Genomic DNA, 22,094 nt, shown 5'->3' with positions numbered 1-22,094 from the left:
GGGGGGGGGGGGATTGAATGAACCAGGAATATTTCATGCCGAGGAGGTTGCTTGCTTCTCTTTTCTCAATTTCGGCCGTCTCCCTTTGTTCTGCTTTGTGGTTGTAGATCGGGAACCTTTGGTTTTCGAGAAAGAGAAATACTCTTTTCCACATAACCATAGGTTCAATCTAACAAACACTCCAGAACTAAGAAAATCTTTGTAAAGTTCAACCAATCGGTATTTGAAAGCCATGATTAATGTCAAGGTTTACCGACAAATCAAATGAACTGGTGCGTGCGCGGAGGGGCCACTAGGAAAGTGGAAACAGTTGGAACCCCCATGAGAGAGGGGTGAAGTAAAGTAACAAGGTGTTGTCAGCTTGAGAGCAGGGGTGTTTTCATTAACGATGAAAAAATGGCAGCTTAAAAGGAAACATTAAAACGATCCAATTTTATTAAAAGTCTTGAAAACATACTATGTTACCAGGTTCAACTGGAAGAAATGGGTGTTCCCATGGAGGGATCCTTCGAACAGAACTGGTTTCTTATCTCGGATATGGGGGATACAGGTACAGAAACTGATCTGCAATAAATTGGTTTATTTTTCAGAACTTCTGGATTTTAACCCTATTCCTGCANAAAATTCCGCAAATTATATTAAAGATCAAAGACGACATTCAACTCGTCTTGCAACTGTCATGTTAATTGTGAGACTGTATTTGAACGGAAAGAATCAGCATATATCACGTTATGTATGATGTGAAAGGTAGAATACTGGATACTATCTATTTATCTATTTTACAAATGAAAAAAAACACTTGAATCTTAAAGAGAGAGGCAGTTGAAAATGAACAGATCCACTTTATAAATATAAACGTATAATACAGGGGCCACTCAAGTTTTTAAAAATTGTATTAAAAAAGTAAATGTTCGTGGTACTACTAATAATTAAGCCTTTGCTCCTATACTCCTTTCAAGCTCATGATGTGAAAGAAGGTTGGTGGAATTTGTTAAAACTATTTTTTATCAAAAAAACTTTAGAAAAAGAGGGCAAAAAAGATGCGAGATTTTAAACTTAATGGAATTAAAGTTAAATCAATTTACTGGATTCAACATAAAATTTAAATTTCAGATAAAGTACTTGGAAGACAACATAGCGTCCCATATCATATTAGATTATCTCTAATCTTTAACGACAAAATAAACCCTTAATACTCGAAAAACTTATCATTTTCCGCAAGAAAATTATTATATAAGCCTTATGTTATTTTTCAAAATTGATTTATTCTAATTAAATTTTCTTATTAGTCCCGAAAATTGCAATTTAGACCTGTTGACGGTCTAATATGATGTGGGACACCCTGTATAATCAAACAGATAAATGTAGATAAATGTTCTGAGATGGTAACTTTTAAATGAACGGAATTAATTGCACAGATATCCGATATCCCATTCGTCAAAAGTTCGGACTTATTAGAGCTTGGAACAACTCTGGCAATTTTGTTTAAATAAATAAATTAATAACTTATTTCGTCCATACATAAAGACAATTTTTTAAATAACTGTTTGTATATAACCATATATCTTGAAATCAATTCATAAATCTTTATCTATCAATTTATCTGTTTCCGTCTGTTTCTCTCTCTTGACATTCTTCTAATTACAATCGTGTTTATCGAGTTTTCACCTTTAATATTTGTCTAGGACCTGTCGTCTTCTACAGAATGGTTGTGTTTATCCAGGGGAAAAGGTTGGGGTTCATTGACAGAATAGATCAAAATCTCAAGGTATTGAAATTCTTAAAAAAGGAAATATGCGAAAATTCGCAATTTTTTGCTCCATAATAATAAATAATTGCTGATTTCTTTCTAAAGAAATCAGCAATTATTAATAACGCGTCGACCCTAAATATAGCTAGCATTCGCTCTAGGGACTTAAGATGTAATTTTTAGTGATCCTTTATTTATAGAGTGCTATGTTGTATTCACAACGGTACCCTTTCAACCTTTGACTGACCTTAAAAATTCGATTACAAATATTTTTTGAATTTATTTTTAAATTAAAATTTTCTTAAAAAATTTAACTTTTTTAATATTTCATTTTGCTTAGATTGGAGAGCAGGTTACATGTGATGTTGCTTGGAATCAGCATGAAGACGGTTCCTATTATATCAGTGGTGCACCAGGTAGTATCCTTAAAGGGATAGTTTTCCTATTTCCAAGTATACGGCCTAAGACGGCCTTACTACTGAAAAATGTACCTATAAAGGCCAAATTAATCTATTCTTGTCGAGTTATCATAGTATTTTTGAGGCTTTTAATGGTGTATATTTTTTGGTTGAAAGTCTTTTTTCCCCCAAAATTTAAGCATGTTTTATTCGCTGAACTGGGGAAAATAAATGAATTTTATGGGAAAATAAATGAATTTTATGGGAAAATAAATGAATTTTATGGGAAAATAAATGAATTATCTGGGAAAATAAATGAATTTTATGGGAAAATAAATGAATTTTATGGGAAAGTAAATGAATTTTATGGGAAAATAAATGAATTTTACGGGAACATAAATTAATTTTATGGGAACATAAATTAATGGGAACATAAATTAATTCTATCGATAAAAAATTGGATTTTTGGGTTAAAAGTATTGAAAAGATAAAAAAAAACTTGCCTGTTTGATCTAAATTTTCACCAATTTTCCCCTAGATCATCAAACCGGTTTTATTAAAATTTCTTGGAATTTTTTTTCCTTTCATCTTAAAAAATGTTTTAGGTGGTTATGCAGCAGTTTCTGTCTACAAAGGACCTAAACCAATCAAGTAGGAGGCTTTTTTTAATGAACTTTTAAATCAAAGGATATAGTAGAAATCAGCCAAAAGATTTAAACAAAAGAATTGCTTAGATTAAACCATCAGGAGGAGGTAATCCGACTGAGCGTGTTTTAAGTACAAAAGCTGTGACCTCTGTCCGAAAGTACAAAAATTGTCACCTCTGTCCGAAAGTACAGAAGTTGTGACCTCTGTTCGAAAGTACAAAAGTTGTGACCTCTGTTCGCTTAGATTTGAAGAACGGCGTGAGACGAGTAAAGTGAGTGCAGAGGAGAGTCACAAGGTTCAGATTTTCCAGCTTCTAGAGGATCCATCAGGATCTGGAGCTTATACTTCAGGTAGACTGGTTGGTTGGTTGGTTGGTTGGTTGGTTGGTTGGTTGGTTGGTTGGTTGGTTGGTTGGTTGATTGATTGATTGATCCATCCATCATAGCATCGTTTTATTGATTATTTGATAAGATTGTATGATTACTTCTTTATTTGAGTGATGATTAAAATGATTGAGATTGATTAATATTAATTGCCATTGATTAATTGAACACAATAAATAAAATTGATTGATATATATTTATTTCTTGAGATGAGAGATAGCTTTATAGTGATTGGTATTGATTGATTCAGAGATTTGATTGATAGATTCAGAGATTTGATTGATGATTTCATATATGAATGAGATTGATTAATATTAATTTATATTGATTGATTGATCACAATTGATATAATTGATTGATATATTGCTTGATATTGATAGATTGTGTGATATTGATTGATTGATACGATTGCGTGACATTGATTGATTGAGAGATTGCTTGATATTGAATGAATGAGAGATTGCTTGATTTCGATTGATTTAGTGATTGCGTGATGTTGATTGATTGATTGAGAGATTGCTTGATATTTAAGGATTGTGTGATATTTAAGGATTGGCTGTGATCCAGATGTCTCCAATGATACGGGCGGACTGTGCCTCTGCCAGTATGGTTGGAGAGTTCTGCAGATTCAGAAACCAGGCTAGCACCAGAAATAATTTGTTCATTTGGTTTTTATACAATGAAAACAGGGTTGAGCTCCGCCACTTGCCCCGGTCTATGTGGGATCAAGTGGATCTGTCCTGATTTCTTTAAGGGTTCAGTTTTATTTTTATTTTTACTTTTTCAGTTCTTAGTCGAGAAGCAGAACTCTTTTTACCATTAATTTATTTTATTTTGTTTACCTTTTTTCTCTTATATTTCTCACCTTTTCAGCTCTCTTTAAGTAAGTCAGTTTTTCCGGATCCACAATCCACATACTCAAAATAAACCAAAGACAACACCTCTCAGCCAGTTTTTTTTCTCTTAAATGTTATCGCATAACAGGAAATACGAAACTTTTTGTATCCATTTATTTTGAAGTTTATATAAATATCAATATTCGGAACTAATGGATCCAAATCAAATCTGATTTTATTATTAAATTTGTTTATTTCATGTATAATGATTTCTGTGTGCACAGGATTTATACTACTGTGGAGTAAATTTAGCAGGTAATATTGCTACCCCCCCCCCCTCAAATTGATTATTTAGGTCATATGTCTTCAAAATTGAGGTTGAAGTCAAATATTTTAAGTTTTTTTCCAGATCTATTAAATCTTCAAAATACAAAGCCCTTGTCCCGTATAATGTTATCATTTTCAATTTGGAATTATTCACACGCTCTATAAGGCAAAAATATGATAATCACACGAGGATAAAAATATAATAATGGAAATTCTATAACGAGATAGAATAATCTTGATATATTTTAAACTGAATATTTTTATGATTTTAAATATATTAAGCTTTCACAATTTAACAATTGTTGATCTATCCAACCTGTTTCAGGGGTTGATCTATCCTACCTGTTTCAGGGGTTGATCTATCCTACCTGTTTCAGGGGTTGATCTATCCTACCTGCTTCAGGGGTTGATCTATCCTACCTGTTTCTGGGGTTGATCTATCCTACCTGTTTTAGGGGTTGATCTATCTTACCTGTTTCAAGGGTTGATCTATCCTACCTGTTCCAGGGTTTATCTACTTTACCTGTTTCAAGGGTTGATCTATCCTACCTGTTTCAGGGGTTGATCTATCCTACCTGTTTCAGGGGTTGATCTATCCTACCTGTTTCAGGGGTTGATCTATCCTACCTGTTTCAGGGGTTGATTTATCCTACCTGTTTCAGGGGTTGATCTATCCTACCTGTTAATGCCCGGAGACTGTTTCAACGGTAACCTGAATATGCTGGAGGTGAAAGAACAGAGAGCACAGTATGAAGTTAAGGTAATGAAACAGATCCGAAATTTGTATTATATTCAGAGTTAGGCTTAAAACCAGTTTCTCTCCTTATTACAGAAAGGAAGATTAGGTTTGTGCTGACAATTTTGGGAAACAGTTACAAAGGCAGTGAGCTGGTGAAACTTATCATGAATGAGCACCTGTCAGAGCAGAACTCTCCTTTCTACACAGATCTGGGAAGAAGATTGAACCCAATAAATTTGAAGCCTGAAAAAATCTCCAAATCTTCAGTGAACTTTTTGCTGAAGAAGGAAGTTGAGATGATCAAAAACCAAATTGCAGGTCTGAAATCCTTAAATGCCCTCCCTCTCCCAAAAGTATGGTGGCGCAAGCAGCTCTATATCAAGGATGAGACTTGAGTCAAGGATATTGACAGAATTCCGCTGCGGTAATGCAAGGCTTGGGAACAGGGACAACAGCTTGACTGAAGTAGCAGTACACAATGGGCAAGGTCGAGTTGTAAATTGCCCTCTGTGCCTCTTAGGTCCAAACAATGAGTCTCACCTTCTTATTGGTTGCCCAGCTATGGGCCAAATTAGAAAATCTTTGTTGGTCTCTGATAAGGTCTCCCTGGATTTGTGGATTACAACAAACCGAAGGCATAATCTTAGTAACACTGACCTAGCAAAAGTGTTCCTTGGAGAAGAAGGGGACTTGAAACTTGGGGATTTTGTGTCCAGAGGATACCTGTTATTAGACCTTCGAGAGTCATTTCTAATGAAAATATATGAACGCCTAGATCTGTAGTTGATGATGAAGACCCCGGATAGAGGTAAGAAATGTCACCCCTTTTTCATTTTTTCTAGGAATTTCAGATATAAATCCATATCCCAATTCTATAACACTCCTTACTAATCACATATTCATTTCCAATAGTCATTGAAAAAATATTAAGGTTTATCCGATTTTTAAAAAAAAATGCCAGCCAGGCATTATGAGGACATAATCAAGCTGGTGGACTGCTTTTGTAGCCGCTTAACACTGGGCTACACTGTTGTAGTTTACGGTGACAAGAAGTAGGGACATAAAATAAATTCAATACCTATTTTGTGACCAATTTCGAAGAGCCAGCCTAAATTTGTCTTATGTCTTATGTCTTATGATAATGCTCTATTTGAATTCTAAACATCTAAGAAGTTAAACAATATTAATCTTTATTCTCTGATATTTTTGGGTTTTTCTTGTTCAACATTTTAACTATATGTACCCTTAAAAGATTAGACTTTAATTGCAGTTTAAAATTCAAAAATTATACTGATCTGAAGGTTAAATGTTTTGGTCTGCCCTGCATATTATTTTTTAATGATATATCTAATAATCTGGCAAGCAAAAATACACGTTTATTGTTTCTACCAAGAATGCAAGGAAAAAGACTGCGTCAAATTACGTACAGTCGTCTCTGAAGTCTCATTCTATCTGAGTAACCCTGTATATTGCATTTGTATATACTACATGCATTTTTCTCAGTTGGAAATTTATTAACTGAAAGATAAAGGTATTGGAGCCGGTGCTCCTTTACACTTTACTCTTAAAGGAGGCCAGTCCGCCCTTTCAAAGTTTTTAAAAAAAGTTTACAGTTTTTCGTATTAATTAACTTTTTATAAAGTTTCTAATGTTTTTTTTAGTTATTTAAAAATATTTATAAGGTTTACTTGTTTGAATTTTTGTGAAAAAACTACATGAACAAGGAAAGCCAATGTTGAACAGGATCAAATTGTTAAATTTTTTTTTCGTTAATGTTTTCTCAACAAACTCTAGGATGGCCATTTTAGGTAATGATGTCAGAGCTACTGTTGAAACCAAAATCAAAATATAAGATCCTGTAAAACAAAGTTATAATGTTAAATATGAAAGGGAAATTTTAAGTTATAAGCTGAAGGGTTTTGTTCTGAGATGTTGGATGGGTCAATCTGCTGAACAATCCAGAGATAATTTCAAGGATGTACATGGGGAGGAAGACTTAAGCCGCCCAAATTTATCAGATTAAGTTCTGCGCCGAAGCATTTTTCGAAGTGTCTTCTTTATAAACAAGATTATGTATCTAATCAATGTTGTAAGTCTGGTTTAGAACAATGTACAAGACGAGAAGTTATATAATTAAAGTTAATTTTTGGAAAAATTCTTGGGTTTTAAAAAAAGTTAAAAAATTAAATGCTGCTGAGTTCTGTGGGATGACGTGAGATGTTTCGGTCTACCGTAAAATCCAGAGATGATTTCAAGGATGCTCGGGAGAAGGAAAACTTAAGCTGCCAACTTTTCCAGAAGAAATTCTGAGTTGAAGCATTTTTCGAAATGTCTTCTTCATTCAAAATATATACTACACACAACACTAACTATTCCAGGTTAGGCTAGGTGAAAATAGATAGATAGCGGCCATGATAGATAAATAGTTAGATAGCCGCTAAGGTTTCTGTTTTGTGAAAGGGGGGCGGGTAGTCTAGTCGGTATTTGACCTAGTTTTGTATTTCTGATATTTGTCAAGGTTGGATACTTCGGTAGATTTGAACGCGTTGAATATCCGATCCCGGAGCTCAGTTCTATGCACGCCAAGATGAAGAAGAGGTTTCTAGACTGGGAGACACTGGAGGCCGTTCTACTTAGGAAAACTTCATTAACAATGAATTAATCTATGTTATGTTTCACCTGTATGCTAATTTTTTGTGGGGAATTCGGTAATAATTTTTCTACTCCCCAAAGTCATTTTAAAATTTCCTAAAATATCTTTTTTTCTGATTAAAATAACCTCAGCCCTGATTTTTTCGAAATGATGGTTGAATGTTTTTTATTGATTTATTTCTTATTTTAGTTACTTATTTATAAAACAAAAATGAAATTTTAGAAAAGTACCGCCTCGTGTTGAGACTATTCCCGCCGGAATGGCGGTTGGAAGGTCAGTTAATAATTTACACACCAAGATTCAATGGCTTTTAAAACTAATTCTTACATTTTGGAATGGCGTTCATTATTAATATTACGAAATAAAACAATTTATAATCCAAAGTAGAAAATCTTCTTCGCGGCAAGAGCGCTCAACAATTTTTATGCACTTCCTTGCCCACGCCATAAGGCCTCTCTGTTAAAACCTTGTTTGCTCTAGACTGAAAAGTGAGTATGCTGCAGAGAGCAAGAACACTGTATAAATTTACATGTTTCTCTAGACTGAATTTGTTTGAACCTGTACAGAGCAAAGCAATTGATAAAACCTTGTTTTCTTTAGGCTGAATTTTCTTGAACCTGCAGTGAGCAAAGAAACTTTAAAAACCATGTTTTCTTTTTGCTGTATTTGCTGGAACCTGCAGAGAGCAAAGAAACTTTAACAAACTTGTTTTCTCTAGACTGAATTTGCTCGAACCTGCAGAGAGGAAAGAAACTTTAACAACCTTGTTTTCTCTAGGCTGAATTTTCTCGAACCTGCAGAGAATAAAGAAACTGTGTCCAAGGGAACAATTCTATTGGAAGTTGGCCCTTATAAGGTAGGAATATAACTAGATATTATTCATTTTAATATGGGTTCAAATCTTGCCCAACTCCCCTCTGCGCAGTACAAAGAAATACTGATTTAAAATCTAAATTTAACTTGGGCCCTAGTCCCTATTTTTATTTCTTATGATTAAAATTTTGTTTCCAGTGGGATTTTTATCGGGAAAGTAAATCATTTTTAAGGATATATAATCCCCCCCTAAATATATTTAATACCCAGAAATCAACAATAGATAATTTTTCCCTCTTACATTCCTAATCCCTTCTGCCAGCTGCCCTAGAGTGAGGGAATCTCTTAACCCATCCCCCTCCTTATGTTCACATTTGGCAACTGACCCTGAAAGTATAAACTATAATTAACGGTTTTAAAGGTAATATACTGTATTGGTCTATATAATGTACTGTACTTGTATAGATAATGTACAGTGCTGTCAAGATATTGTACTGTACTTGTTAAGATAATGTAATGTATTTGTCAAGATTATGTACTGTACTAGTGAAGATAATGTGATGTATTTGTTAAGAAAATGTACTGTACTTGTTAAGATAATGTACTGTACTTGTTAGGACAATGTAATGTGTTTGGTAAGATAATGTACTGTATTTGTTAAGATAATGTAATGTATTTGTTAAGATAATGTACTGTACTTGTTAAGATAATGTACTGTACTGTTAAAATAATGTACTGTACTGTTAAGATAATGTACTGTGATGTTGGTGGAATCAAAGATTATCCCGAAGGACAATATGTTTCACAAAGATGCAATCTTATTCAACCAAAGGTATTGTAAATACACAGATCTTTTTATATTCCAGTGCTTAGTTTCTTTTTTATAAATATATGACGGATCCAGGATCCAGGTTCAGCATCAAATGAACAACAACTAAATAAACCGCGTCATTATTTGCAAGCTTTTTATTTAGAATGATCAGGCCAAAAATTCAGATTCAGATTCGGAAATTGAATCCTATGGTTGGGAAAAAATGTCCTCCACAGGACAAAATATTTGTCCAACTTTTGAACAATTTGACACTAATGTTAGATTGCAACTCTAGGGATGCAATCTAATTAATTGCGAATTTTTCTGCCAATAAGTTGCGGCTTTACAACTCCGAAAACATTAATGATATTTGCTTTATGATGAACGCAAAAATATGTGTTGCTAAACTAACTAGATTTTATAGTTTTTATAACCTGAAAAGAGTAGATTTTGATTTAAATTAAAATTTTATATTTTAATAAGAGGAAAAATTTCCATGAATTTTTTTTAAATTTGAAAAAATTGCATGTCTCCTTATTTACGTGAGGCAACAAGGATTCAATACATATAGGAAACAATATTACATTGCCTTGGCTTCCCTCGGCCTTGTTGGGACTTGGAAAGTCTCGGCAATGTAATATTCTCTCTTAGATTAATTGCATTCCTAATTGCTTCCCTATAATGACCTAGATTAATTGCATTTCTATTGCTTCCCTGTAATGAAGAGATAAATAGTTATTATTCTAATTGTTTAGGATGGAGAAGCGGAGAATAAGGATGATCCAACAACGTTTTCACTGCAGGCAGATCATATCATTGGCCTTATCATTCTGAAACTTATCAATTAATTAAACAAAATGTTTTGATCAGGACTGACAGGCAAAGAGGTCGTGTTGTTTTTGTGAAAACACATTATTTTATATAGATCACCATATTTATTTAAGGATTATATTTGCTGAATGTGAGTAAAATTTGTGTTCAAATTATTTCGCCAAAGTGTTGTCATCAGGATCAGAAGTCATAACTTTTGTATAAAATAAAGCATGATCTCGATATCCATATTCTATAGGACAACTTGTAAATTGGAAAGATGAATGCTTGATCCCAGCATTCACTACACAAGTTTTGACTTTAGGAGATACTACTCAAAAAATCCAGAAACTTTGTTCCACAAAAAAAACTAGTTATTAAAAAAAATATACGGTATACTCACTATACACTCTTGGAGTGATTAGAAATGAATATGATATGAATATAGGATAGAACAGCTTTTTTGGCCTGGCTTCATCAAAGGTGATTTTTTTTAGTTTTGTTGAGGATTTATTAAAAAAAATCAGTTCTAAATCTGTATTTTTGTTCAGGAATCTGACGTATTCCATGTTCCAACGTGTTCGGGCCAAAACTGCTCCCTTCAAATATTTCATTCCTTTCCCTAAGGTAAAAGAAATCATATCCATTACTCCCGTTATCCTACCTATTTTTTTTTGAAAGACTAACTATTTTGTTATTAACCTTAATTTCTTGCAAACGAGGGGGGAGGGGGACAATGGGATATTGCTAAAATATGATTCCGGCGAGTTTGCACGGTTTTGGTAATTTAAACTAAAGTAAAGTAAATGATCCGGCCAGGAGTCGGAGGTAAAAAAGGAAAAACCTAAAATATTCTCTTACTGATTAAAGCTGTAGATACAAGCCACGGTAGTTGGGGTTTCACGGCTTCAGCTACTTCCACTCTGGCATAACAGTATCATTGCACATGTCATGCTAACTCTGTGACCCATGTACTCCTAAGTGAGGCAGAGGGTTGCCGGGAGGGGTGGTTTCCTGGTAACATTTGTGTTATTGGGTTGTCATAATAGATAAATAGATTGTTTCTAATTAAAAGTTTCCGTTGTGGATATTAAGTTCATTTAAATTTTTTTCTCCAGAAGTTATTTTTGTTTTTAAGATTTGTTCCTCTAAATTGGGGAAAATATTGAGAAATAAATGAATTTTGGGAAGAAGTATCAAAATGATGAAAAAAAAGGCATTTGATGTCCAATTCTTAAAATTATATAAACAACCTTTCTTATTCTTTTCTTATTCTCATTCTTATTCTTCTTTCAATGATTTTTTAAGAACATATCAACCTCTGTATTCTTATATTCCATCTGATACCCTAGGACAGTACACTGAGTGGACGGGTGGTAAGCCTAGATCCTGTAAGGATGAAGAGAGGAGCCACTGCTGGAACTATTATTGTGGACAGTGGACTTATCAACCTTGAGAACCCAGCTCCAGGCCAGCCAGGGGTCAAGGACATGCAGGTCAGGCTCAGAAAAGTCTTATGGCGAGTTAAAATTGAATAAAAAATGAATGTACATGTATACTTATATGTAAAATATACCTTTACCAGTAACCCCCAGTTCCTCTAGATGATAAACTTCTGAATAATATATCAGGGAGTGAAGGTGACCTTTCATAGAACCAACTTCTGGGTGTTTGGTAGAAAGATGGCAAAAGCTGATCTCACATACCTGATTCAACCTAATCACAGGGTCCTGCTAGAGTGCTCAGAGATTTCTCCACAGGTAGATATTCATCCATTCATCAAATCATTCATTCATTCATCCTTCTTTCCTTTTCTTCTTTATTCATTTTTTCTTAATAAACTATATCAAAATTAATCACTTCTAAAGTATTCAGAGATATCTCCACAGGAAGATATTCATCCATTCATTCATTCACTCATTGATTTTTCTTCCCTTACTCATTCTTTTATTTTTTCCTTCATGCATGCATTTATCAGGTTATGTTTGTTCAATTATATATCTCATGATTTGTATCACCTTTTTCTGTTAATTAATTTAATAAATAACATTTTTTATTGATTCTTCATTTATTCATTTATTGGTTTTAATTTAATTTGACTAAATGTTTTATTCAGGAGAGAGAACATTATTCTACCCTACCAGCCAATATTCAATACAGAGCAACTATTGTTTGGGTCGGTGAGTGTCAAGTATTGAAATCACCTTTTCTAGATTTTATTTTTTCTCTTTTAATTACTAAGAATACCTTTTGATCTTGGGACATAATAAAATCACGATGTGCCTGCATTTTGTGGAAATAATTTTTCTTTATTATTAGTTTTTCCGTTTTTAGCACTTTAGACCATTTTTTTCATATTAAGGTCCTGCTCGTCCCCGGAATGACCGTGATGACCCAAACCGTAATGACGTCAGTATATTCGACTGGCTCGCTAAAAGGAACATTTAGAATTTATTGCTTAATTATAATTTGAAAATAACTAAAATTACTTACGTTTGTTACCATATCAGAGTATTTTTTTTAACAATGAATTTTAAAATCTTTAGAGGTTTGAATATATCTCAGTTTAATAAACTTGTCGAAGGAGGGATGCCACCACATAATCCAATGGAGTTAGATCACAGGTAGGGTAGAGAGGGGGAGGGATGCCACCACATAATCCAATGGAGTTAGATCACAGGTAGAGTAGAGAGGGTGGAAGGGATACAAGCTCACAATCCAGTAAAGTTGGATTGACCGATATACGATTTTTAAAAAACCATTTTTCCAGAAACTTCTACCTGCCGCCTGAGAAGGGATCTGGGGGTCCAAATACAGAAATAATGAATGATATAGGAAACAAGCCAAATAAAATTAATTTTTAATAAATTGTATATTTATTTGATACATTTATCATGATTAAATTTTCTCAGGTTTTTTGATTCACATTGAAAGCACTTTTTTTTATTTTAAAAATATTTTTTAATATTTGGTTCGGTCGTTAGCATCTCCTGAACTGATGCCGGTGTTACGTCACGGACCTGTCATGGCACACATTCTGGACACTGCCATGTCATGTACAGGTACAGTACATAGTTTTTAATATGATTTTATTGTATAACCTTAATTTTAAATATATATTTGGTAGGATACAAGATAGTCAAAAAAAAAATTATTTTTATTATTCTTGTTTTCCAGGGCCCATCTATGAAAATATATGATTATTCCAGGGCCCAGTGATCCCCGTCTGTATCACCTGTTAGAGAATGACACCATGGCCCAGGCCGCGCATCATGTCTCTGAAGCTCTAAAATGTGCAATCAACTACTACAGGTGGAAAATGATAAAAATAACTTATTCCATTCACCCTGCAGGATTTATTAAACCGAATAAAATAAATTTTTATCATTAAAAATTTATTTCAACTATTTCTAATACTTCTAATAACAAATGATCTAAAGTTTCAAAGAACTTGTGTTTCAGATTCGAAAATACAAAAAAAAACTTTTCACAACATTTCAGTTTCCATAAAATTAACATCTGATAATACTCGAAGAGATAAACCACTCGTGAACAGATTAAGATTAACTTATGCGGAAAAAAATGTAACAATGGAAATTCTTAAACGAGATGAAATAATTTTGATGTAAGAATGCATCAAGATTATTTCATCGAGCTTAAGAATTCCATTGTTATATTTTAATTCTCATAATATAAATATTATATCATATTTGTGAGGTTCTATGATCACATATTATATTAAAAAATAATTCTGGTGAAATCCGACTATTTCAAGTTGGATCAGTTAACAATATGAACGGTTGCAAATAAGTTTTATGCTCTTGTTCTGACTATCACTTTTTCTTATTTTTCTAATATTACAATGCTAAAATGTTAAAAACCATTTTATAAGTAAAAATTGGTTTTTAATATGAAAGTAATGCATTCAATGAATTCTTACACGATAGGTTTACTACTATGGAACCGAACAGATATAATTGTTAACTAATTTGTTAACTCTGTTAATGTTAACTCTTATTGATCAAAACGGATTTAACCAATTAGAAAAAGGTTAAGGAAGGAAATGAATTTAACTCATTCTGTTCTTTCAAAAATTCCCAACATTGCACTGGTAAGTTTAGGGATGTGACAAATCTTTTCTCAAAAATGTTTTATTTATTTAATTTGTCCCAATTTCGAAAAGCCAGTCTAAATATGTCTTATGTCCTATCGAAGTTTAATTATTTTAAAGTAAGATTAAAAAACTTCTTATTTAGAATATTTTGTTCAAATTTTTATTTTAAGGGAGAAGAACACAACTATTGGAGGCGGATACGGCCCCCGGGGGCCTGGAGGGATGGCCCCCAAAAGGGGGTTTGAAAATTTCCGCGGTGCCCCCAATAAAAGGGCGCGGAGTGGATACGGATTCCGCTGAAATATTCGGTGAATGTTATAAGAAACAAACATTTTTGGACAATTATGTGTAGGAAAAATCAAACAACATTGTTTTTGGACCATTTTTTCATATTGTGATTTAAGGATTTTTGGACTAAATATGTGTTTCTGTTACGCATTTTTAACTTTGGCATAGATGTATTTTGTGCCCTTATTTATTTTTTTTATTTTTTCTGCATTTGGTGTTTGCTTTAAGTTAATAATTTTCAGATGCTTTAAAAGCATAAAATGGCCGTTAACAATATGTACCGTGTCGGGGATTTTGTATATGTCGATAACGGGCCAACGGAGCCCTTTGGGGTTCGACGAATCGACGAATTACAGAAGTCTCCAAACGGAAATGTTGAGGTTGAAGTGATGGTCTACTACCGGCGGATCGATCTTCCGCCGGAGGCAATCAGCGAGGCGGATGAAAATTTGGCGGAATACTGGGATGAAATGTCTAAAAAGTATCCCACACAGGTACAGCTAGCAATCCTTGTCAATGCACATTGAATATTATGTTTTCGAAAACTTCAATGTATGACATCCAGTCGAGAAAAAAAAACGTCTAATGGATCGGTCCAAAAAAAAAACACAATCAGCGAGGCGGATGAAAATTTGGCGGAATACTGGGATGAAATGTCTAAAAAGTATCCCACCCAGGTACAGCTAGCAATCCTTGTCAATGCACATTGAATATTATGTTTTCGAAAACTTCAATGTATGACATCCAGCCGAGAAAAAAAACGTCTAATGGATCAGTCCAAAAAAAAAGACAGACTAAGCCAAGAACTAGGGGGCGGAATTTTTTGGGGGGCTGGGAGTAAATAAATTTTTACAATTTCTTTAAAAAATGTTATTATTATTATAATTATTATTCAACCTTCAATCTAAGTATCATGNGTTTTTTATTGTTTGTTATTGTTTGTTATTGTTTGTTATTGTTTTAATTGTTTTTTTATTGTTTGTATTGTTTGTATTAATTGTTCTTATAGTTTGTCATTGTTTCTTATTGTTTGTTATTGTTTTTATTGTTTGTTATTGTTTGTTATTGTTTGTTATTGTTTTTATTGTTTGTTATTGTTTGTTATTGTTTGATATTGTTTGTTATTGTTTGTTATGTCATTGTTTAGGCCGAGGTTCCAACTTGTACTAGTGCAGACAAGGACACCAGGAAGTTTGAGGATTTAGAGGTAAAATCAGAATTTCAAGATATTTGTTTTCTTTTCTTAAACTTCAGTTTATTTAAGATACTTTTTATTTTAGCTGCACTTGACTTCGTTCTAATCAAACCCCGCCTACTCTCCCAATTATTTTTAATTATCATATATTGCGCTGAAAACATCATCAGGACACACAGACATAAATATTAAATTGTAAAACAATGAATTAAGGATTACACAACGGTACCCTTTAAATAATGAAAGAGATTTCATTGATTTTCTTTTAAAAAAACGTTGATCAAACAGATTTCTGATTTAGAAACTAAAGAAAAAAATGTCAGAATTAACAACTTTTCTAGAAAAACGACGATATCTTTCACATTGTTTCTCAGATTAGTGTTTATGTGGTACTGTTGTGAATTTGACATGATCGTCAACAAATGTTATTTAGTTCAATTGTTGTAGGAGCTGTGTTGGTCCCCTGAGAATGATCTAGCAGATAAAACTATTGACCAGTTCCTTGTTCTAGCAAGGAGTGTGGGAACATTTTAGCTTGGAAACCCAGCGCTACCAAGATTACTCATAGTTAATCCCGCCGTTTACCCGCACTTAGACGATTTTAACAGGGAAACTAAATTTTCGCTATAAAAGCCGACCCACTTAACTTAGAATCTCAAAACCAAGCTAAGAATATTCCCGTGGCTCTCCCAAGTGTATAACAAAGCTCTTCGCTCATTTATTTATTTATTTATATATATTGATATGTTATCTTTAGTTGGCCAAACGGAATTTTTGAGGAAACCCATGGGTAACACAGGCTTAAAAATATTTGATACAAATTTTTTCATAGTGTTATCAAAACTCCACGGGCAACGCCGGCACTTAATCTTGTTTTTATTATTTTTAAATATGGTTGTCTTGAATATTTGTTGTTTCCCCAGTCTGAGGACAGTTTCTTCTACAGTTTGGTGTACGATGCCACCAACAAGTCCTTGTTCGAGGACAGAGGGGAGATCAAGATAGGAAACAATTATCAGGTATTAAAGACTAAAGATAAGTGGAAAGATAAATAATTCGAAAATTCTTCTTTTGTTAAAAAAATCAGTAAATCTTAAATATATCTTCAAGATCCGGATTTAGATCCGAATCCACTTTTCCAGTGCGGATCCAGGATCCTTATCCGCATCCAAATTAAATGGATCCTAAGCACTGGCCTTAATAGGTTTCAATCTTAATTTAGTAAACTCGCTTTTGATTTGAGAAGTGAATTGTAGGATGTCGTCTGATACTCCGATATGCTTGCAAAAATATACAGATCCTTGGATTTAAACTGCGATTTGGCAAAATATAGCAAAATATCACTGTCAAAATGGAATTGATCAAAAAGTAGTTAATTTTATCTATTTAGGAACTAGGCTGTAAACACCAAGGATTTTGCACCCTTAGTTTTTTTTCGGAAAGGTTTCGAATTTTCTTTTTTAAATCTTGTATTTTTTTAGAGCTGTAGACGAAGCTTCGACATTAAAACAGCCTTCTCTACACATGTCAGCAGCGGCAGCTTCACGTGACGTCACTCTTTTCAATGCCATGGGACTGCTTCATGCTTCTAAATATGATTTTGCTAAAGCTGCTCTCTCATTGGTCAACAATGGTTCCCCCAGGTAAACAATAAACTGCTCTCTCATTGGTCAACAATTTTTCTCACAGTTATACAAAAAGTGCTCTCTTATTAGCTATTCGAATGTCGTCTGAAAGCATTTATTATTGGAAAAATCTTAAAATTTGGTAGATTTTTTTTATACTTGAGAGAAACATTAAGATTTTTTAGAACCATTAATCTACTGGGTCTGATAATCAATTCTTTTTGAAATCAGAGTTCTGCTTCTAAGATTGTAAATCTAGGTTGTCCACAGACCAGATGGAAGAGTGGACTACAGCAGAGGCGGCCTTGTTCGAGGAGGCCATGGAGAAGCATGGAAAGGCCTTCAACGACATCTGGACAGATTATATGCCATGGAAAACTGTTAAGGTTGGTATTAATTGAGGAACATAATGCTTTAAAAATGTGTCTCTATTTTGGTCTATTTTAAACTCGTTTGGTTGGGTATTTGATTGGTTGTCCGGTTGGTTGGTTGGTTGGTTGATTGGTTGGTTGGTTCGTTGGTTACTTGATTGGTTTATTTGTTTGTTTGTTTGTACGTTTGTTGGTTGGTTGGTTGGTTGGTTGGTTGGTTGGTTGGTTGGTTGGTTGGTTGGTTGGTTGGTTGGTTGGTTGGTTGGTTGGTTGGTTGGTTGGTTGGTTGGTTGGTTGGTTGGTTGGTTGGTTGGTTGGTTGGTTGGTTGGTTGGTTGGTTGGTTGGTTGGTTGGTTGGTTGGTTGGTTGGTTGGTTGGTTGGTTGGTTGGTTGGTTGGTTGGTTGGTTAAATGATTACTTTTCATTGATTGAATAATTGATATTTATTTCTAGAATCTGGTTGACTACTACTATACCTGGAAAACAACTGACAGATATGTTCAACAAAAGCGTCTCAAGGAAAGTTCAACAATTTACATTTTATTAAACAAATAGTTAGATTTAACAATTAACATTCAGACGGATTTTATTTCAAATAAAATATTTTCGGAAAACAAAGATAAAAGTTACTAATTACAATTAACTCTTGATTTAATTAGTAACAGGCTCAATTAAAAACGGACACCGTAAAACCTTTACATTATGGTGGTCATTTGAAATTTCGTTCCAATACCAATACTTCGGAGTGTAAGCTAGTTGTTGAACATATTATGATTAGGCTGCTGAACATGAAACTAAACTGAAACAGGTTTATGTACCAGACTATACTAAACATGGTGAGCAGTCCCTTTTGATCGATTGATTAATGAAATGTTTGAGTTGATTGATTGATAGATAGATTGATTGATTGATTAATTGATGGATGGAGTAAATGCTTGATTAATGAAATGTTTAAGTTGATTAATTGATTGATTGATTAATTGATGCCCTTTTATCATTCGGATTCCTGGTTCCCATTCTCTAATTTATTGATCAATTGATTAGTTGATTGATTGATAAATGGTTACTGTGATTGATATGTTTTTGATTGGTTGATTGATTCAATGTTTTCTGGATAGTACTGAACATAGCAAATACTGAATATTTCCCCCTTTAATCATTGTTAATTGCATCTTAAAGGGACTGTTCACTTATTTGGGTAATTTGAGGGTAAACTAAATAGCCTATTAGCTATTCAGTGGTTTTAGTCTTACTTTTCAAAGACAATTGTGGCCTGAGAAAACTCCTATGATACCTTCGCATAGGCATTATTTGATGCTTTTTGTCATAGTCATGGATTTTTAAAAATTCGTAAAAATTGAATTGTAGTATCTAATAGTTAATTGTAGATATCTTTAATTATTGTCAAAATTATTTTAAAATTGTCTTTTTTCAAAATATAACTTTAATATTGTGTGAGAGAGAAAGTCGTCTTTGTATAAACATGTTAATTTGTTAAATAATGTTTGATCACGAAAAACGTTAATTTCTTGCTTATTCTAAAACCAAATACATTTAATTTCTTTGTTTTATGTATTCTTTCTTGATTCAATTTTTGTAAAATACAGAAAGTACTCTGCTATGACGCCTGGAGGGATGAATCGAGATTTATCTGGTATAAAACTACCAGGGAATAAGGTACTATATAGAACCCACGAAACCTAGGAATAGGAAGACGACATTCTAGTTTTCTAATGTTTATTTGATGGGGTTACACGCCAAAAGTTTCACAAGTAGATTAATAGTTAATTTATTATGAGAAACGGGTTTGTATGCTTTCATGCTGTTTTTCATGTTCATTGGATTATCTATTATCAAAATAATTAAGTCTTTACAGTCTACTCTACTTCCTATTCCTTGATTTCCACCGAATGATGGGTGATCTTTTATTTATTTATTTATTTATTTATTTATTCCACAATTGGATGGTCCCCACTGTATAGCATAAAATTAATATTATAATTTAGAATGTGCTTCTTTTTCTATTTAATTTTTGAAGGTTTTCTTATGGTTTGCTAAAAATACTTTTTCAACAAGCAAAATTAAGATTCGGATTTTCGGCGAAATCCTAAATCCGCAATTACAGATCATTCTTTTTCTTATTTAGCTAAGATGGGAATTTTTGCTACTTTTTCCTCTGGAGTGTTTAAATAATCTGAAAATAGCCCACTTTGCAAAGTTTGGGTGAAAAAATCATGGATTTTTAGACGATTTAACTGTTTTTTTGGGGGGAGGGGGGAGGAGATTATAATTTTTTTATTTACCTTGGGGTTGCTTTGCAGTTCAAAAATAGTTTACCCTTATTCCTACTAAAACGTATTGCATATAAAAAATTTATTTTAAATTGTGTTGCAGGGTAAGAAAGCTACTACACTGTTCCTGATGCCAACTTTAATCGCGAGAATAGCGAGGAAGCTGCCCAAGGGATTATCACTTAATGTCAGGTTGGACATATTCTAAAGAATCTTTGGTTTTACCTTTAAAAATCTTTACTCTTGCATCCAGGGCCAAAAAAAACTATTTGCTTGCGTTTAAGGGTTCATCTAGAAGAAATCTGGGTTAACATTGTACAATTCACTAAATACACCCAGAAAATGCCACTGAACAATATTTAGTCACATAAAATGGTAACTAAGCCATTGAATCTGTCGCAAGTAGTATTTTAGTCCATAGAATCTGTCGCTAAAAGTATCTAAATCTATAAAATCTGCCACAAAATCTCTAGATGAAAACCTTAAAATTATGGTTTAAAGTTTTAATACATCCTTAATGCTTTCCAAAATAGACTAAAATTATTAAAAAAAAAAGTTTATTACAGTAGTGCTAACATATTTAACCTGGAAAAGAAAACTTTTGATAAGGAAAATTTGCAACAGTTCAAAATTAATAGAAATTAAGACGACGGCAATAATTCCACTAGTTACAAAATTAATATTTCAGGAGATTAGGAAGGAAACCATTCCGTCTTGTTTCCCAGGAGAAGGTTAGACAGGACTGTGTCAAGCTGGTCTCGGAGCAGTCTCAGGACAAACTCAAGATTCTACTTATCAGAAGGAAATCAGACATTGAACTTTTCTATATTTTACTAAATACTTATTGATACTTGTGAAGTAGTTCTCCATCTTCCATCAAGGAATGTTGAGAATATCTTGATTTCTTCATGTGTGGTCTGTGCTAAAGATTATATTTATTATCCTGACATTGTTCTCATACTGGTAGCCACTCGTTCAGCATTGGTTCTTTTATCATTAAGTGTTTTTTTTTCTACTAAATTGGATTTTGTTGCTTTCAATCAATTTAGTTTGTATGAATTTTTATCTAATGAAAATCTTATTAATGCATGGGAAAAAACAAATTATTCTAAAAGTCTTGATTTTTTGTATTTTTAAGAATTTTGTCAATTTAACTTTTGAGTTTAACGTCTGGTTTTTTTTAGAAAGTACAAGTCTAAGCATGACCTGGCTGGGGTGACCGTCAAGTGTGGATACAGCGATGATTCTCGACCTGAGTGGTTGAGGCCGGCGCAGAAGGATCAACTACCACAACCGGAGCGCGAGGCATTCCCTCGACCCAAACCTGGCGACAAACCGGCGCGCGCCGGACCTAGTTTGAACCGGATAAAGGTTGCCGCGGCGGCGCGCGGGAGCGTGCGGAACGGAATTGAAGTGAAGGTGGCACCGGACGATATTTTTTTTAGATCGACGAAAACTTTGGTTGCTCAACGGAACAGTTTGACGAACAAAGTAATAAAGAAAATAGCACGGCGGCCAACTAAACCATTGGAATGAAAAAAAATGAAATGAACTAAGTAAAGAGTAAAGTACCATGTAACCTAATAAAAATTATTTAAAAAAAAACCGAGTTTAAAGAACTTGATGATGAACTTGAAAAATACTTTTGAATTAAGAAAATTCTAAAATCCAAATGAAATTATTTTTATATATTATATATTATAATATTATAATATTATAATATTATAATATTATATATTAGTTTTATTTAAACCTTTTCACCATCCAGTATTCAGGAATCATCCATTGTAATTATTGTACTTGTACACTGACACTTTTGAACTCTCTTTACAATGTAGACCACACCATACTGTTCAATTCTCTGTTTCATTTTGTTTAATTGTTTTATCTTATTTTTTATCTATTTTATTTGTATCATGACTTCTGTTACCTACATTTAAGATCTAATTTTTTTAGACCCTTTAAAGATTTATGAAAATGTTTTAAAGGGACAGTAAACGTAATTTCAAGTGACCTTTCATTAATAGGATCAATTTAATTTT

General features: G+C 33.2%; 4 protein-coding genes across 6 annotated transcripts; all 4 read left to right on the top strand.

The window, feature by feature from the left end:
* The first annotated feature begins 116 nt into the window (after positions 1–116).
* On the top strand, positions 117–18,623 carry LOC111695935 (metastasis-associated protein MTA3). Its single transcript, XM_023465412.1, has 6 exons — positions 117–121; positions 6,043–6,046; positions 17,247–17,408; positions 17,650–17,776; positions 18,215–18,280; positions 18,540–18,623. The coding sequence occupies exons 3-6, from the start codon at positions 17,290–17,292 to the stop codon at positions 18,621–18,623; spliced, it is 396 nt and encodes a 131-aa protein (XP_023321180.1). The 5' UTR covers positions 117–121; positions 6,043–6,046; positions 17,247–17,289.
* LOC111695918 (uncharacterized) lies at positions 1,689–8,449 on the top strand. Its single transcript, XM_023465391.1, has 10 exons — positions 1,689–1,768; positions 2,091–2,166; positions 2,754–2,799; positions 3,040–3,146; positions 3,730–3,818; positions 4,300–4,330; positions 5,005–5,102; positions 7,600–7,718; positions 7,957–8,007; positions 8,335–8,449. The coding sequence occupies exons 1-10, from the start codon at positions 1,706–1,708 to the stop codon at positions 8,432–8,434; spliced, it is 780 nt and encodes a 259-aa protein (XP_023321159.1). The 5' UTR covers positions 1,689–1,705; the 3' UTR covers positions 8,435–8,449.
* Positions 9,296–14,813, top strand: LOC111695917 (uncharacterized; the record flags this gene model as incomplete). 2 transcript variants are annotated; one of them, XM_023465389.1, is given in 13 exon segments in its annotated part: positions 9,296–9,379; positions 10,114–10,161; positions 10,617–10,651; positions 10,720–10,795; positions 11,521–11,664; positions 11,800–11,928; positions 12,285–12,348; positions 12,531–12,606; positions 12,715–12,792; positions 12,939–13,003; positions 13,153–13,230; positions 13,378–13,480; positions 14,453–14,813. In XM_023465389.1, coding segments are annotated over 13 exon segments (1,110 nt in total), but the record flags the coding sequence as incomplete, so codon positions are not given.
* A 745-nt stretch (positions 18,624–19,368) lies between the features above and the next one.
* Positions 19,369–22,009, top strand: LOC111695919 (uncharacterized). 2 transcript variants are annotated; one of them, XM_023465393.1, is made up of 5 exons: positions 19,369–19,438; positions 20,156–20,244; positions 20,741–20,854; positions 21,237–21,615; positions 21,794–22,009. In XM_023465393.1, exons 1-4 carry the CDS (start codon positions 19,382–19,384, stop codon positions 21,586–21,588), a joined length of 612 nt encoding a protein of 203 aa, XP_023321161.1. In that variant the 5' UTR covers positions 19,369–19,381; the 3' UTR covers positions 21,589–21,615; positions 21,794–22,009. The 2 variants fall into 2 exon arrangements, with proteins under 2 accessions (XP_023321161.1, XP_023321160.1); XM_023465392.1 differs by lacking the exon at positions 21,794–22,009 and having other exon boundaries at positions 21,237–21,648.
* Positions 22,010–22,094: the final 85 nt, after the last annotated feature.

Source organism: Eurytemora carolleeae, unplaced genomic scaffold (genome assembly GCF_000591075.1).
Source record: "Eurytemora carolleeae unplaced genomic scaffold, Eaff_2.0 scaffold162, whole genome shotgun sequence".
NCBI lineage: Eukaryota > Metazoa > Arthropoda > Copepoda > Calanoida > Temoridae > Eurytemora > Eurytemora carolleeae.
Note: the sequence above shows the minus strand (reverse complement) of the source record. Positions and strands in the feature narration are given on the sequence as shown.